Below are 13,130 nucleotides of genomic sequence, written 5' to 3'. Positions count from 1 at the left end.
CATTTAAGTGGCGCTATTTGTTCACAGCCACACGACAAAGTCCTGTAACACTCTGAACAGGGAATTCTTTCCACATTGCAACCATTGCCCAAAGAGACATCCACTCAAGAGGCTGCCGCTAGAACATTCAGTCCTGAAATCCATCAGGTGAACACACGTGGGACACCTGTTAATAACGAGTAAATTTTGTCTCACGTACAAAGGGTCTGGTTATTCCGAGCTTAGTTGATGCTCAAACAAGATAATAATGATACACTGCGACGACACGACAAATGTTCCCTGCGGGAAAATATATAAAGGAGGATGAAGCTGAAATGTTAAACCAGCGTGAATCCTCAACAGAATGGAATGCCGTGAAACGATGTTTGTACGATATTTGGCTCAGTAGAATGTTTGTGTTTAGTTTGTTGTTCTTCCCGGGGCACCTCCGATTAGCGTAGTTGGCTACGTAACTTGCTGTACTGCCATTTCCTGGCTATCTCACGGGCCAAGCCTGCAACACTTGCTATTTTACAGGCAATCTAAAATTCTCGGCATAGCCAAGATTAACCCTGCTCGGCATTTAAAAGATCCGGCAAGATTAGGCCCAATCACAGGCCGATTCTTGTGGTTTACCCCAGCACTGTACCCCGAGGAACCAGATCCACGGAAGATGAAAAATGGGTGTTTTTTTTCTCCCTTTTGAACGAAGCCAACCACGTTAATCGGAGGTACGGGGAGGTGGGGGAATGACAAAAAAACAAAACACAAAGAGCAATCTCCCCTTGGGGAGATTAAGTTTGCAACGCATGCAACGGCACCACCCCACCCCAGGTTACAAGGCGGCCGTGTTGTGTGCGGTTTTGGCACTCACCCTTCTGCTTGAGGCTGGCCTCAATGCTGACGAAATTCTCAAAGAACACGTAGTAGACGTGCGAGTAGTTGAACTCCAAGAACTGCTTGAGTTCACCTTGGTCCGCGGTGTCTGCAAGGCAACGGATTAGAAAACGGCACAACTCAAGGTTCAAGTGTATTTTTTTTATCTAGGCAGCTGAGAGCGCTGAATAGACCAGGGACGAGTCTCAGTTAAACTCTAAACCATTTTTATTTTACCAGATACGGATCGCTTAGTTCTATGGCACTTTTCCAGAAGAGACCTGGCCACAAATGATAGCTCGACGAGATGCCTTATAAAAATGTGAACATTTACAGCAGCTAAATACTCTAATAGCATTTTTCTAAAAAAGGGAAAAACCGGAGCAACCGGAGCACCCGGAGAAAAACCCACACGACCACAGGGAAAATGCAAACTACAAATATACAACAAGCGTCAAAGTTGGGATCGTACACACGATCTCCTGTATACCAGGCGAGGTAGTTAACATCTCGCCACCGTGGCACCCTTGAGTTGCAAGTGACCCAGGGCAGCGGTCTGCCAGTATGGGGTGATGATTGTCGCCATGCGTGTGTAACTTTAGTCAAACTGACGTAATTTTATGGATAACTAGCTTTACTCCCCGGCTTCGCCCGGGACTTGGATTCTTGTCTTGGATTAATACATGGCCTGCGCGGAGGGTGGGAGTGAATGTGTGACGTCGGTAGGCACACTGTGTGACGCTGCTGCATGCGGTGACATTACAGATGTGACGTCACCGCTCACTTGTCGTCCAAAATTAAAAAAAGTATATGTTATACTTTTTGCATTGTGTACAGTCTGGAAGCTACCCACATGCTAAATTTCCAGTTTTTGCATGTCGGGAAGTATGCTAAACATTTCGAACAGACAAACATATTCACAAATTTCCCTTTAATATATATATATAAGAGTGAATTATTCAATAACCCACTCATTGGAAACTTTAAAAGTTATGCCACCTCTGGCGGTACCTACCGACAAATAGAATATTTGGTCCGGGATCATGGACGATTATTACGTTTTTTAACACCCACGGTATTAATCAGGGAGGCCCGCTGGATTCGAACAGTGAGGCTCTGCAAGGAGCAGGCGAATGCATCCCCGCAAGGCGACGTCAAAGCCCGTAAACACAAAGCAGGCAAAGAGCAGTCACAGGTTCCTCCAAAATAATTTCCCAACGTGACCACTCCTGTGCAGTTGAGATTACGAGGCCCTTAAACAAAAGCAAGCGCTGCAATTTAAACTTCCTGGAAACTCTTGCCAAAGCTGGTGTTCGCATCAGATTCAGATGTGTGGTTTTAGAAGGCTCACATTTAAAAAAACTACAAAGTAAAAAAATCATACCGGACCTCCGTACCTGTAATGCTGAAATTACCACGTTAGCATTTCGGCAATAGCTGCACACACCGAGAATGTCGCTTGCGGATAATGGAGCTATTCACACTGCACGTTTCAATCCAGGACACGATACACGTTATCTCCGTTTTAATAACATTGGCAGGAGATCAGACCATGGCTGGCACACTCTTTTATTCGTGGAATTTATTATTTAATTACAATCCTGCAATGCTTTGTGGAATGTAGATATATTTTTTCACTTGTTCAACATAAAATTTTACACAGGCACATGCAGCGTGCTCAACATATTCGCGTAAACTTTGACATTGTTCACGGCTAAACACCGTACTGCAGATAAGGCACCTGCTGTAAATGTCAAAAAATATATCAAGTGGGAAAGAAAATAGTTTTAACCCAAGGTGGAAAAGTATAACGTGTCGCAGCAGGAGCTCCAGTTTCTAACTTAAATCGTGAAAACTATTAAATCAAATCACGTGATGTAAAGAATATACAGCGCATCGTAAACACCACTAAGGAGTAAGAAGTATAACTAGTTTTAACGACAACAAATTACATAACTGCTTAAAGATATACTCATGCGCTCCACAGTGCAGCGTATCCGCGCAAGATAAAAGTCGATGTTCTGTCAGCCCCGGCGCACGTAACCTATCGCGCCGGGCCTTTACTCCGCAAGCTGAAAACGCCCATCTGGAAACCAGAGGTTTTTTTTTTACGTCAAAATTATTTTCGTTGCAGGCAAACCGTATTATGGGAAGGGCACCCGTTAATATACTCGCACGTTTTCGAGCCGCAATAACCGGGGGGTAATACGAATCGCTGAAAGGGTCCCCTCTGTATGCCTGGTGATGCAGTGCCCCCCCCACCACTACACGATCTGGCAGCGCAGATGGTAGATATTACCTGCGAACAAGGTTGCAACTGATAAAGCCACCGGGGGCACGTTCGTGCCACCACCTTCTGCGGTGGCCTCGTTCAAACTATAAACAAAACTGCTTTATTTTACCGGGTGAAACCCACTGAGCCATACAGCTCCTTTTTTCAAAAGCGACCTGACCACAAATGATAGCTCGACAAAGTGAATTATCACGTGGAAAGGTATAGCAGCCAAAAGATCTATATTGATTTTAAATGCGGACGGAAAAATAGGGGGACCTGGAGGAAAAAGCCACATGACCACGGGGAGAACATACAAACTTCAAATATACAGGTGTCAGGGTCAGGACCGAACCCACAACCTCCTGCCTACCAGGCAAACGAGATAACATCTTGCCACCGCAATGCCCCAGGGTCAAGGTCTCCGGCTGGAGGTGTGTCTTGCTCAGCCAAAGTTACATATCGACAGCTGTTTACTCGTGATGGGGGGTTCTAGGTTGGCGAGGGCATGAAGGGTGGTCCCGTATTGAGGGTGCTACGCTGCAGGCCTGGGTGGTACGCGCAAGTCCGTCTGTCGCGCTCCTTAGCTGTAACAGTTGCCGATGTTGTGCGAAGGTCTCTTAATTCAAGGTTTTAATAAGTCGAGGCTGGCGGCCCATTTTGGCATGTCTGGGACATCGGTCTATGTAGGTTCAGTCTGTCGGTTTATTTCGGGTAAGGCCCATTGAGCAAAAAGCTCTTTCAAAGGTGAGGGAGCCAAAAGGGCTGTTAAAGCTGCTCTGTATTTGAACGAGTGTCCCATAACTCGTGCAGGGCCATGTTGCGCAAAGTCAACGGTGGCCCAAAATCGCTCCCCTCCCGCAAAATGAAATGAATCAATGCCTACATTTCATAACCTTGACATATGGTGCACACTCCTCCTTGCTGGCTCACCATCAAGGGGAAAAAGGCTCCAAATCTTTTCAACGACTGGAAGTAATGCAGTCCATTGGCTCTGAAATATTGGTTGAGTGTAAAACCACGAACAATAAATTCACCCCCGCTATTCAGCCCTGTAATGACTGCTCTCAGCTGAGCTCTGCAACATTACTGTGAAAGAAGAAGCAAGCGCATGCAGTATTCTAATACCTCCGATTCGCATGGTTGGTCACGTACGGTGAGAAAGAAGTTAAACGTACATACAAATATACAAGCAGGTGCTCGATTTTAATTGCTTATCCAAGCCATGGCTAATTCCGCAAGTAAAGGAGGCCTTCCAACAAGTAACAAGAGTCAACTAATTCTAATTGCATTAACTATAAAAAGTATAAAGTTAATACACAGTAGGAGGGCCTTGTCTAGACATTGCGCAGTCCGCTTAACTAAGCTGCCGAAACTAAAATTAGCCGTAATGAAATGCTTTCGGTAAATCTGAAAGCGCATGGAAACGCTTGCACGTTCGGCCGGAAAGTGTTTGCAATGTTATGAAACCATCGAACGGGGAAGCTAATGTAGACCGCCCTGTGCCAGTGGGTGCTACTTTGAGTAAGCAACCATGATAGTGGTAATGATGTTTAACTACACACGGCCAGAACGGCTCACTCCTCCTCCCCCCTCCGCCTTCATTGCACAGAGCCGCTGCCAGGGGTCGGCAAGCAGCGGCTTCTTCAGGACTGCTGCTTCGTGACAGTTATTTACTAAGGACAACCGGCCACCAGACCTCTGCCCCTACCACCCTCCACCTACCCTCATCCATGCCCATTTTACCACTTCACGCACGTGCCCCATAGCCCACGGCCTCTCTCTCCACGTTGCACCCATCAGACAGGTCCCTCTCTCACCGTAACCCTCCAACTTATTCTGCCTTGCCTATCCCCAGAAACATCAGCTCCATTCCCTGCCCCTGTCCCCTCCATCCAATCCCTCCCCTCCCCTACTAACCACCGTCAGCTTGCATTTTAAAGCGCCCTGGAAAAGGGGCGCTGCGCAAAATCCTAAGTAGAATAGTATTCACCACATTGCCTTGCGGCTCTTGAAAGAGCTTTTTTATTATTATACCAAATTAGATTTTTTTTTCCTTATTACTTTGCTTGCCGACCCCTGGTTTGACCAATGCTCACCCCTGCTGCTACTCGTGAGTCACCCTTTGGGACATTTTTTTCCACCGCCCCACCAAGCACTTTCTCCATTTGTTGCTGTCGATGTCAAGCTGGTATCTCTGAAGTGCCGCTGCCGCTTGCCAACTCTGGAATGTACACTTCTCATTCTCATGCAGGACGGTCAGTCTGCTCTTTTATTTCCAGCCACAATATTAATTTGTGATTCAAGCACCCTCACGTACACGGTTCTTTGGTTCACAACATACCCAGGGGTTAATTATAATCACAGTTATGGTGGGCATTGTTAACCGACATTACAATTCCATTGTAATCGCAGCTCATTACGAACGACACGATCGCAATTGTGGTTGGAATCCCTCGGGCCTGGTTCACAGTGAATTGTGGACATCGGAACCTTTATTCAATTGTTTGCGGAGCACATTCTGATCCAAACTTCAGGTCGATCCACTGCTGTATTATCACTGATTGGTCCACATCTAAATCGCATCCACTGCACAAACCATGGCAGTCGATGCGGATACCTGATGGTGGACAAATGGAAAATTTAAAACTCTCCAGAGGTGTGAGACAGTGGTCATCCAGAACAGAGACCGTACAGCGTATGACGCAATGCCCGATCCCACAAATACGAAGGAGACATCACAGCGATACACTCCGCTACTCCTGACGCGGTTATCTGGCTTGAACACATTGAATGTGCAATTGTAGTTGTTGCTCTGCATTTCCATCAGCCATACGAAAGAAGAAGAAAACTGACTGGCATGTGTCGATAACCCATAGGGCCTGGAGTGTTGCTAAAGCACTTCAGGAAAGACACGGTTTTGCTTCCTCCACTCTCCTCTGCTATGGGCTTGCTTGCTTATACCTTTGACAAAAGGAAGACGTTACGACCGTTACACATGGTCAAGCCCTGTCGCCTTCAATCAAGTGAACATGGATGTCACATCTTATTATTTTCGCCATAAAACACTGAATTAATAATGGCTAGAGCTTTGCGGGATAGTACAAATCTACAGCGGCTTTTCGTGGTAATGCATCACAGGCTTCATTTTATCCTGGGTAAACAAATTTAATAATAATGTAATTATAATAACCCTTGCAACATTTCCCTGCTGCTTAAAGAGATGTTTGAGATTTAAACTGATAAGTACCTCAACTCAAGCCTCATATCCTATAATCAGCATCGAATAAAGAGCCAGGGCTTTCATCATCTTGTGAACAACCTAGCTTTTTATTGGCATTATTCTCACTCATGTGGGGGTCTGCCTTCCTGCTCCTCCTTCTCCACTCATTCCCATCCTTGGCCATCATCTCCACGTCCACTCCACACACTAATTCGTATCGTGGTTCATTGCGCCCAGCCGCCTCTTGCTAGTCCCTCCTCTCAATTCTCCACCCTGGTGCTTAGGAGGTTATCAACCTTCCTCCAATGTGGTTTTGCTATCCATTCGTGCTGCATCCTCGCGATCTGAGTCAACGCTCTCTCGGCTTGTCTAAGACGGGCACCGCCACAATTTTGCCGTCTTCCTCGTCTCCGTCGCTAACACGATTCAGTCTTGCAATCCCCGAGATCCATCTCACCATCCTGAATTCTGTGGTGTGCAACATCTGACGTACTTTATAAGGTCGAATTTATGACACACAAAGTAGTTTCTTGCCACAAATGAACCACAGCACCGTGCTGATTTCGTCAAGGGGCATAAACCAACAAGTAAACTCCGGTTATCCTCGAGCCGTGTCCTTCTAAATGAGCTATCCAGATTTAAATCTAGATTCAGAACTCATTTCTTCAGAATAGCGTTTTGTGTTCAGTTTGTTGTCCTTCCCCAGCACCTCCGATTAGCACGGTTGGCTACGTACGGTGCGAAATAAGTTTAACATACATCTGCTGTTCCTTCCACAAGCAGAATCGTAAGTCAATATATCTATAAAAACACTAATTAATTGTCCAATAACACCTTAATACATAGAGAACCGCAGAGCTTGGGAAAATGTTGGCGCCGGCTCATCAAGTGGTTGCCTTCCTGCTTGTCTGTGGTTTCTCGCGCCTCCGAGTCGTTCTAAGCGAGAGAGTAAATACTGTGTGCTTTACAGGTTGAAAATATGATAACACTTTTCTTATCAGTGTATTCACGCCAACAGTTGCTTTATAACCAGCCGAGTGTCAAAAATGGCCCCGTTACTGTCTTATGCGACTAACCTTCCTAAGTGATACCTATTACGTAATAAAAAAATGCACCAAAAAATGTTCATTGGCAATTAATCTTTAAATATCTGCAACACCCTTAAAAATCAATATCGACCTACCATTTGACTTTGTAATGATCCCAAGGTCCTGGCACAGGTAATGACGCAGCTATTGCATGCAATCATTTTTAGAATGTTTGGTTAAAAGCCACGAAACATTAACCAGGAGTGAGCTTAATGAGATGCATTACCTCTACATTGCAACTAGGTGAGCGTGAACCCCAATTCACGATCATCCATTCTTCGTAGGCTTGACAAACTTAATCAATGTCCACACATCATAAAATGTACACATTGCAGCCACTGTGAGCCAACTGGTTCTAAGCTCAGGATCTGAGCCTTATTTTCACAACTGGGCAGAGTTGGGGGATCTGTACATTAGTCATAAATTATTGGTCGAGCTTAAACATGATTTATTTAACCAGGTTAATGGCCACGAAGCTCATTCGAGATTTTTTGATCTCCAACCAGGTAAGATCTCACTGAGATTCTGGGTTCCATGTTCTCTATAAGACAGATGCGTGCAGATTCAGGTTCATCACCTCTTTCACCAAGGATTGAATGATGTCCATAACCTTTCACAAGGTGAGTCTATTGAGATTCATGACATCTTTATCCAGATGAGCAATGACTGACATTCAGGAACTCTCTCATCAGGTGAACTGCTCGTTGACATTCACAACATTTTTAGACAGGTGAGGGTATATTGGCATTCATGATATCTTAAGGCAGGTATATTGAGATTCACGTATCTTTAGACAGGTTAGGGTATATTGAGATTCATGATATCTTCCAGGTGTGCGCTCTGAGATTCACTACTTTAGCCAGGTGTTCGATGTCATGCATTACTTGTTTTCTCAGCGGGTCTACCGATATGTATATTACCTCTCTCTCAGCTCATTGACAGTCAGTACCTATTTCACCAGGTGAGTGCGCGATTACGCGCAAGCCTCATTAGTTACACGCTCATTGTCATGTGTCACCTGTTTCAGCAGGTGAACAATCACTTAGAAGCTAAGTGTTAATTGATACCTTTTCTTTTACCAGGTGCGGTGAGTTTATTGACGATCCATTACCTCTTTCAATTGAAAGTCACGATCTAATTCACCAACCAGGTCGTGATATCTAGGTCTTCTTTTACAGATCCAATAACTCTTTAAACAGGTAATTTCGCACCGAGCTGCATGCATCGACTCTTCAGGTAAGTGCCCATTGAGATTGACGACCTCTTTCGCTAGGTAAGAGTCTGTTCAGGCACATTACCTATTCAATCAGGTGAATACCCATTCAGATGCATTACCTCTTTCACAGGCGAGCTCTCAATGAGATCAATTTACCTCTTTGCCAAGCAAGTGAGAAGGTCCGTCCATTGCGTCGATTACACATATCTCAAATAGCAATGCATCGAACTGGCACGTCACGTGTCGCAGAGCATTGCTGCACCACCACAAAGAACCAGGTACTCATTTGAGGCCGAGTCGACCTAGGGGAGGCCCGGGAACGGTTCAGATAATCGTTACTGGTGTTGCCCGTGAGCGGAAATTGAATTCGGGTAACCGGTTTCGTAGCACACCGCGCCCCATAACACACGCCAGCAACAACAACCCCTCACCGCCTAATCCCCAGCAGATAGCACCACGTCTGTCAACAATAACAACACATCTGCACAAGCCCCACCACTGATCAGGAGCCACCCACCGCCCCCAAACAAACTACCGCAACATGAGTGATGATGATACTGCCGGTACTGTTGCTGATGAGTGATACCAATGCTGCTATTGATTCCGATGTTGTTGATGTTTATGCTAGTGATGGTGGTGTTGATGATGGTGCTGCTGTTGGTTATGAGTGCTGATGATGCTACTGATCCTGGCGTTGTTGATGATAAGTGCTCATGATGCTGATGGTATTGCTCGTGATGGTGCTATTGCAAATGAATGAACATGCTGCTGCTGCTGCTGGTGTTGTTGATGATGGGTACTCGTGGTGGTGGCAATGATGCTGCTGCTGAGCGATGATGATGCTGGTGCTGATCCTGTTGATGATGCTCGTGGTGGTGGTGATAATGATGCCGCTGTTGCTCATGAGGTTAACGATGGTGGTGAATGTTGGGTGCTGATATCACTGCTGTTGATGATGGTGTTGGTGGTGGTGGTAGTGCCGGTTGCCGCTGACGATAGCGGCGGTGCGGCGAATGCCGCGGGCGACTGTCGGCATGCACCCACCTATGACGGTCCTCAGGTGCTTGAGGCGAGTGAGGACATCCTTCTTGGGGTCCAGAATCTTCTGCATCGACTTCTTCACGTCGCCCGCGTGAGGCTTTTTGGAAAACATGGCGGCGGCACCACCGCCACCACCACCACCGCCACCACCTCCTCTTCTCGCCCGTCCGTCTGTCACCGCACGAGTGTCCGCCCGTCGGCTTGCTCCAGCCCTGGGCGAGCGAGGGAGCGAGGGAGCGGCTGAAGCAGGCTGGCAGGGGGGGGGGGAGGCCGTCCTGAGGAGCACGTTACATGACGCGGCTGGAGAACGGAGGGACGCGGCTCACAGCTGTCACTGGCGCCGTCATGGCGGGCCGAGCGCGACACGCCCACTTCCGCCACCGCGGGACACGCCCACTTCCGATGGGGGCGTGGAGGAATCGAGACACGCCCACACTTATTCTTCTTGGTTCTTTTGGTAAAGTCACGCAGAATGGAAGTAATAAAATAAAAAAAGCATAATAATTTAATTTCTATTATTTTATTATTTCCATTTCCATTCTAAATAAAACATAAAAAATGTATTTTTATTATTGTATTGTTTCCATTCTACGTGACTTTACCGAAAGAAATAATAAAATAATAAAAATAAAACATAATAATTAGATTTTTATCATTTTATTATTTCCATTATACGTGACTTTACCGAAAGAAATAATAAAATAATAAAAATAAAACATAACTTAATTTTTTTATTATTTCCATTCTACGTGACTTTACCGAAAGAACCAAGAAGATGAATCCCTGCAGTCACGAAAGCTTTAAATCGAAATTTACGCCCAAACTTATTTGAATTTCCATCTGAATGAGAATTCAAAGGGGGGATCGGGTGAGCTGTAAAGCTCTTTCTTTCCCCATAGATGTCCAGTAAGGGGCGGGTAAGGACGTTACGACGACAACCGGTACAAAAATATTCGATAGTAGTGCAAAGTCCAAGACGGGTCAACAAATCAGCCAAACACACACAAATACAACTAAGGGGCCCTCCATAAATGACGTCACGCGATTTTGGACGATTTTTGACCCCCCCCCCCCATCGTCACAAAAAGTCAGACCCCCCTCAAATATGACGTCACAAAGCTCTGCCCCCCCCCCGCCAAAAAAATACAACATGCTTCAAATCTATTTAAACTATTGTCATTGTAGTGCGTATTTAATGTGCCGCTGTACTTCATAGCTCATCGGATTCCTCCTGTATAGCTACATATGCTGATCTTTAGTTGATTCGATTGTCACAGTATCGAGTCAAGGTTGATACCATTTGCCCCATTGTGATGGGCGTAGAATGCAATGTATAGCAGTGAGCCGCGTTGCCATGCACTGAATTACTAGGACACGTGGGTTGTTACGTGGTACGATGCATTACGTATCATTACGTGAGCGCAATAATCGATTTATATCGATTCATATCGATGAATCCGTAAGGCGATCTGACGACACCTGCTGGCGATATTGAAGCACTGTCCTCCTCCAACTGCCTGGCCCCAGATCCAAGTCGATTTCATGGTTAGGAGCAAGGATAGAGATTGGTGGGCTCATGTGGTTATGGTTAGGTGCAGGGCTAGAGATTGATTAGCTAGTGTGGCTAGGGTTAGGATCAAGGCTAGAGTGGTGGGCTCGTGTGGTTATGGTTCGGTGCAGGGCTAGAGATTGATTAGCTAGTGTGGTTATGGTTAGGCGCAAGGCTAGAGAGTGGTGGGGTAGTGTGGTTATGGTTCGGAGCAGGGCTAGAGATTGATTAGATAGTGTGGTTAGGATTAGGAGTAGGGCTAGAGTGGTGGGCTCGTGTGGTTATGGTTAGGAGCAATGCTAGAGATTGATTAGCTAGTGTGGTTAGGGTTAGGAGCAAGGCTTGAGTCTGGTTGGCGAGCATGATGTTAACCTGAGATAGTGTGACCTCCATTTGCCAAGTACGGCCTTTTTTGACTCTTTATTAACTTATTAAAATGTTCTTGTTGGCATTGCCGCTCCGTTTCAGGACAGCGCTTCTATTCAGTCGGTCCCTGCAAAGACTGGTACGGTGCACCACACACGTGCGTGGGAGCGACAACTTTTCGCGAAACACGTGTTCAGATCGTCGAAGCGAATTGTATGGCACCGTTTTAAAAAACGCAATCTCGCGCGGAACAACTGAGCATGCTATTGATGGACCGAGTCGACTCATCTCTGGCATGAGCTCGTGGAATTTCCACCAGGGGTGCGGTGCTGAGCGTGGTTAGTTTGAGCAGGGCGGCTCTTTGATCGTGCGAAACGCAGCAGCTGACAATGACGACACTTCAATCACTGGGCTATGTTGCAGCAATGGTGTGTTTAAAGATGCGCAGAATGATTCTAATTATACCGGTATAAATGCATCGGCCACCTTCTCAGATTGATCTTGAGCAATCCCTGTTTGTTGATTTAGACCACGTTGGGTATTTGGCAAAATATCGTCGCGTTCAGATCTTTTCCATCACCCGACATCGACAAACAAATGAAATCGTCACCGATGTACAGTACACGCGTCTGATGCACGCGTTGCTATTGTTTTAGCTCACCGGTAAAGCAAAAAGCGCAGTAATTGAATAGTAATTATTTATAATAATCCCTCTTTTGTTCAATTATTCCAATTTTAAGTATTCGCATTTTAGTGACATGTGAGTTCATGGCATGCCTTATTATTATTAATAATGTAAATTTTAACTTAAAACTTTCGTGACTGCAGGAATTCATATTCTTTGGATCTTTCGGTAAAGTCACATAGATGAAAAATAGAAAAATCAAAATAGAATAAAATAAAAAATCAAATAAAAAATGTAAGCAAAAAATCAACAACGTTTCGTTTGCAACACAAGCGCTTGTGTTGCGATCGAAACGCCGTGGGTTTTTTGCTTTTATTTTAAATTGTATAAATATTTTATTATGTATTTATTATATCTACGTGATTTTACCGAAAGAACCAAAGAATATTAACAATGTACTTATGTATGCGGGAGAGCCACACTTGAGCCACGGGATTCTTTTTCAAGAGGGTCTTCCTGCTGCTTACATTGGGAGGTTTTATTTGAAGAAGTTGTCAGACAATCAATGACAAGTCGCGTTTATTCTAATACACGCGGGAGGAAACCCTGGAGCACCCGGAAGAAACCCCCACGCATGTGCGAGAAAGGGGGGCAACGCTCTATCCCCGTACAGATGGAAACAGTTGGCGACTAGCCCACACTTGCTGTACTGCCTTCTCCTGGCCAGCCCAGGGCATGTGGAACCTAGATGCGCACAGGAAGAGAGTTTCACAAAATCTGTGCGTGATCCACCAACCCTTGCTGCTGCCTCCACAGTGCTGTGATTACAGGCAGCAGTACAGCCTCATCACCACGAGACTGTTGTCAACAACACCGATTTGTGGACTCTAAAACT

General features: G+C 45.6%; 1 protein-coding gene across 5 annotated transcripts in view; it reads right to left on the bottom strand.

Moving 5' to 3' along the window:
• The window catches only part of LOC144937130 (ral GTPase-activating protein subunit alpha-1-like), a 74,760-nt gene extending 64,692 nt beyond the window's left edge, over positions 1-10,068 (bottom strand). For all 5 annotated transcript variants that reach the window (XM_078864420.1, XM_078864417.1, XM_078864419.1 and 2 more), the window contains exons 1-2: positions 9,699-10,068; positions 854-964 (exon numbers count right to left, since the gene is read on the bottom strand). In XM_078864420.1, coding sequence (XP_078720546.1) covers positions 854-964; positions 9,699-9,807 — 220 coding nt within the window. In that variant the 5' untranslated portion in view covers positions 9,808-10,068. The remainder of the gene's footprint in view (positions 1-853; positions 965-9,698) is intronic.
• Positions 10,069-13,130: the final 3,062 nt, after the last annotated feature.

Source organism: Lampetra fluviatilis, chromosome 18, assembly GCF_964198595.1.
Source record: "Lampetra fluviatilis chromosome 18, kcLamFluv1.1, whole genome shotgun sequence".
Lineage (NCBI taxonomy): Eukaryota > Metazoa > Chordata > Hyperoartia > Petromyzontiformes > Petromyzontidae > Lampetra > Lampetra fluviatilis.
This window is presented reverse-complemented; position numbering and strand designations above follow the sequence as displayed.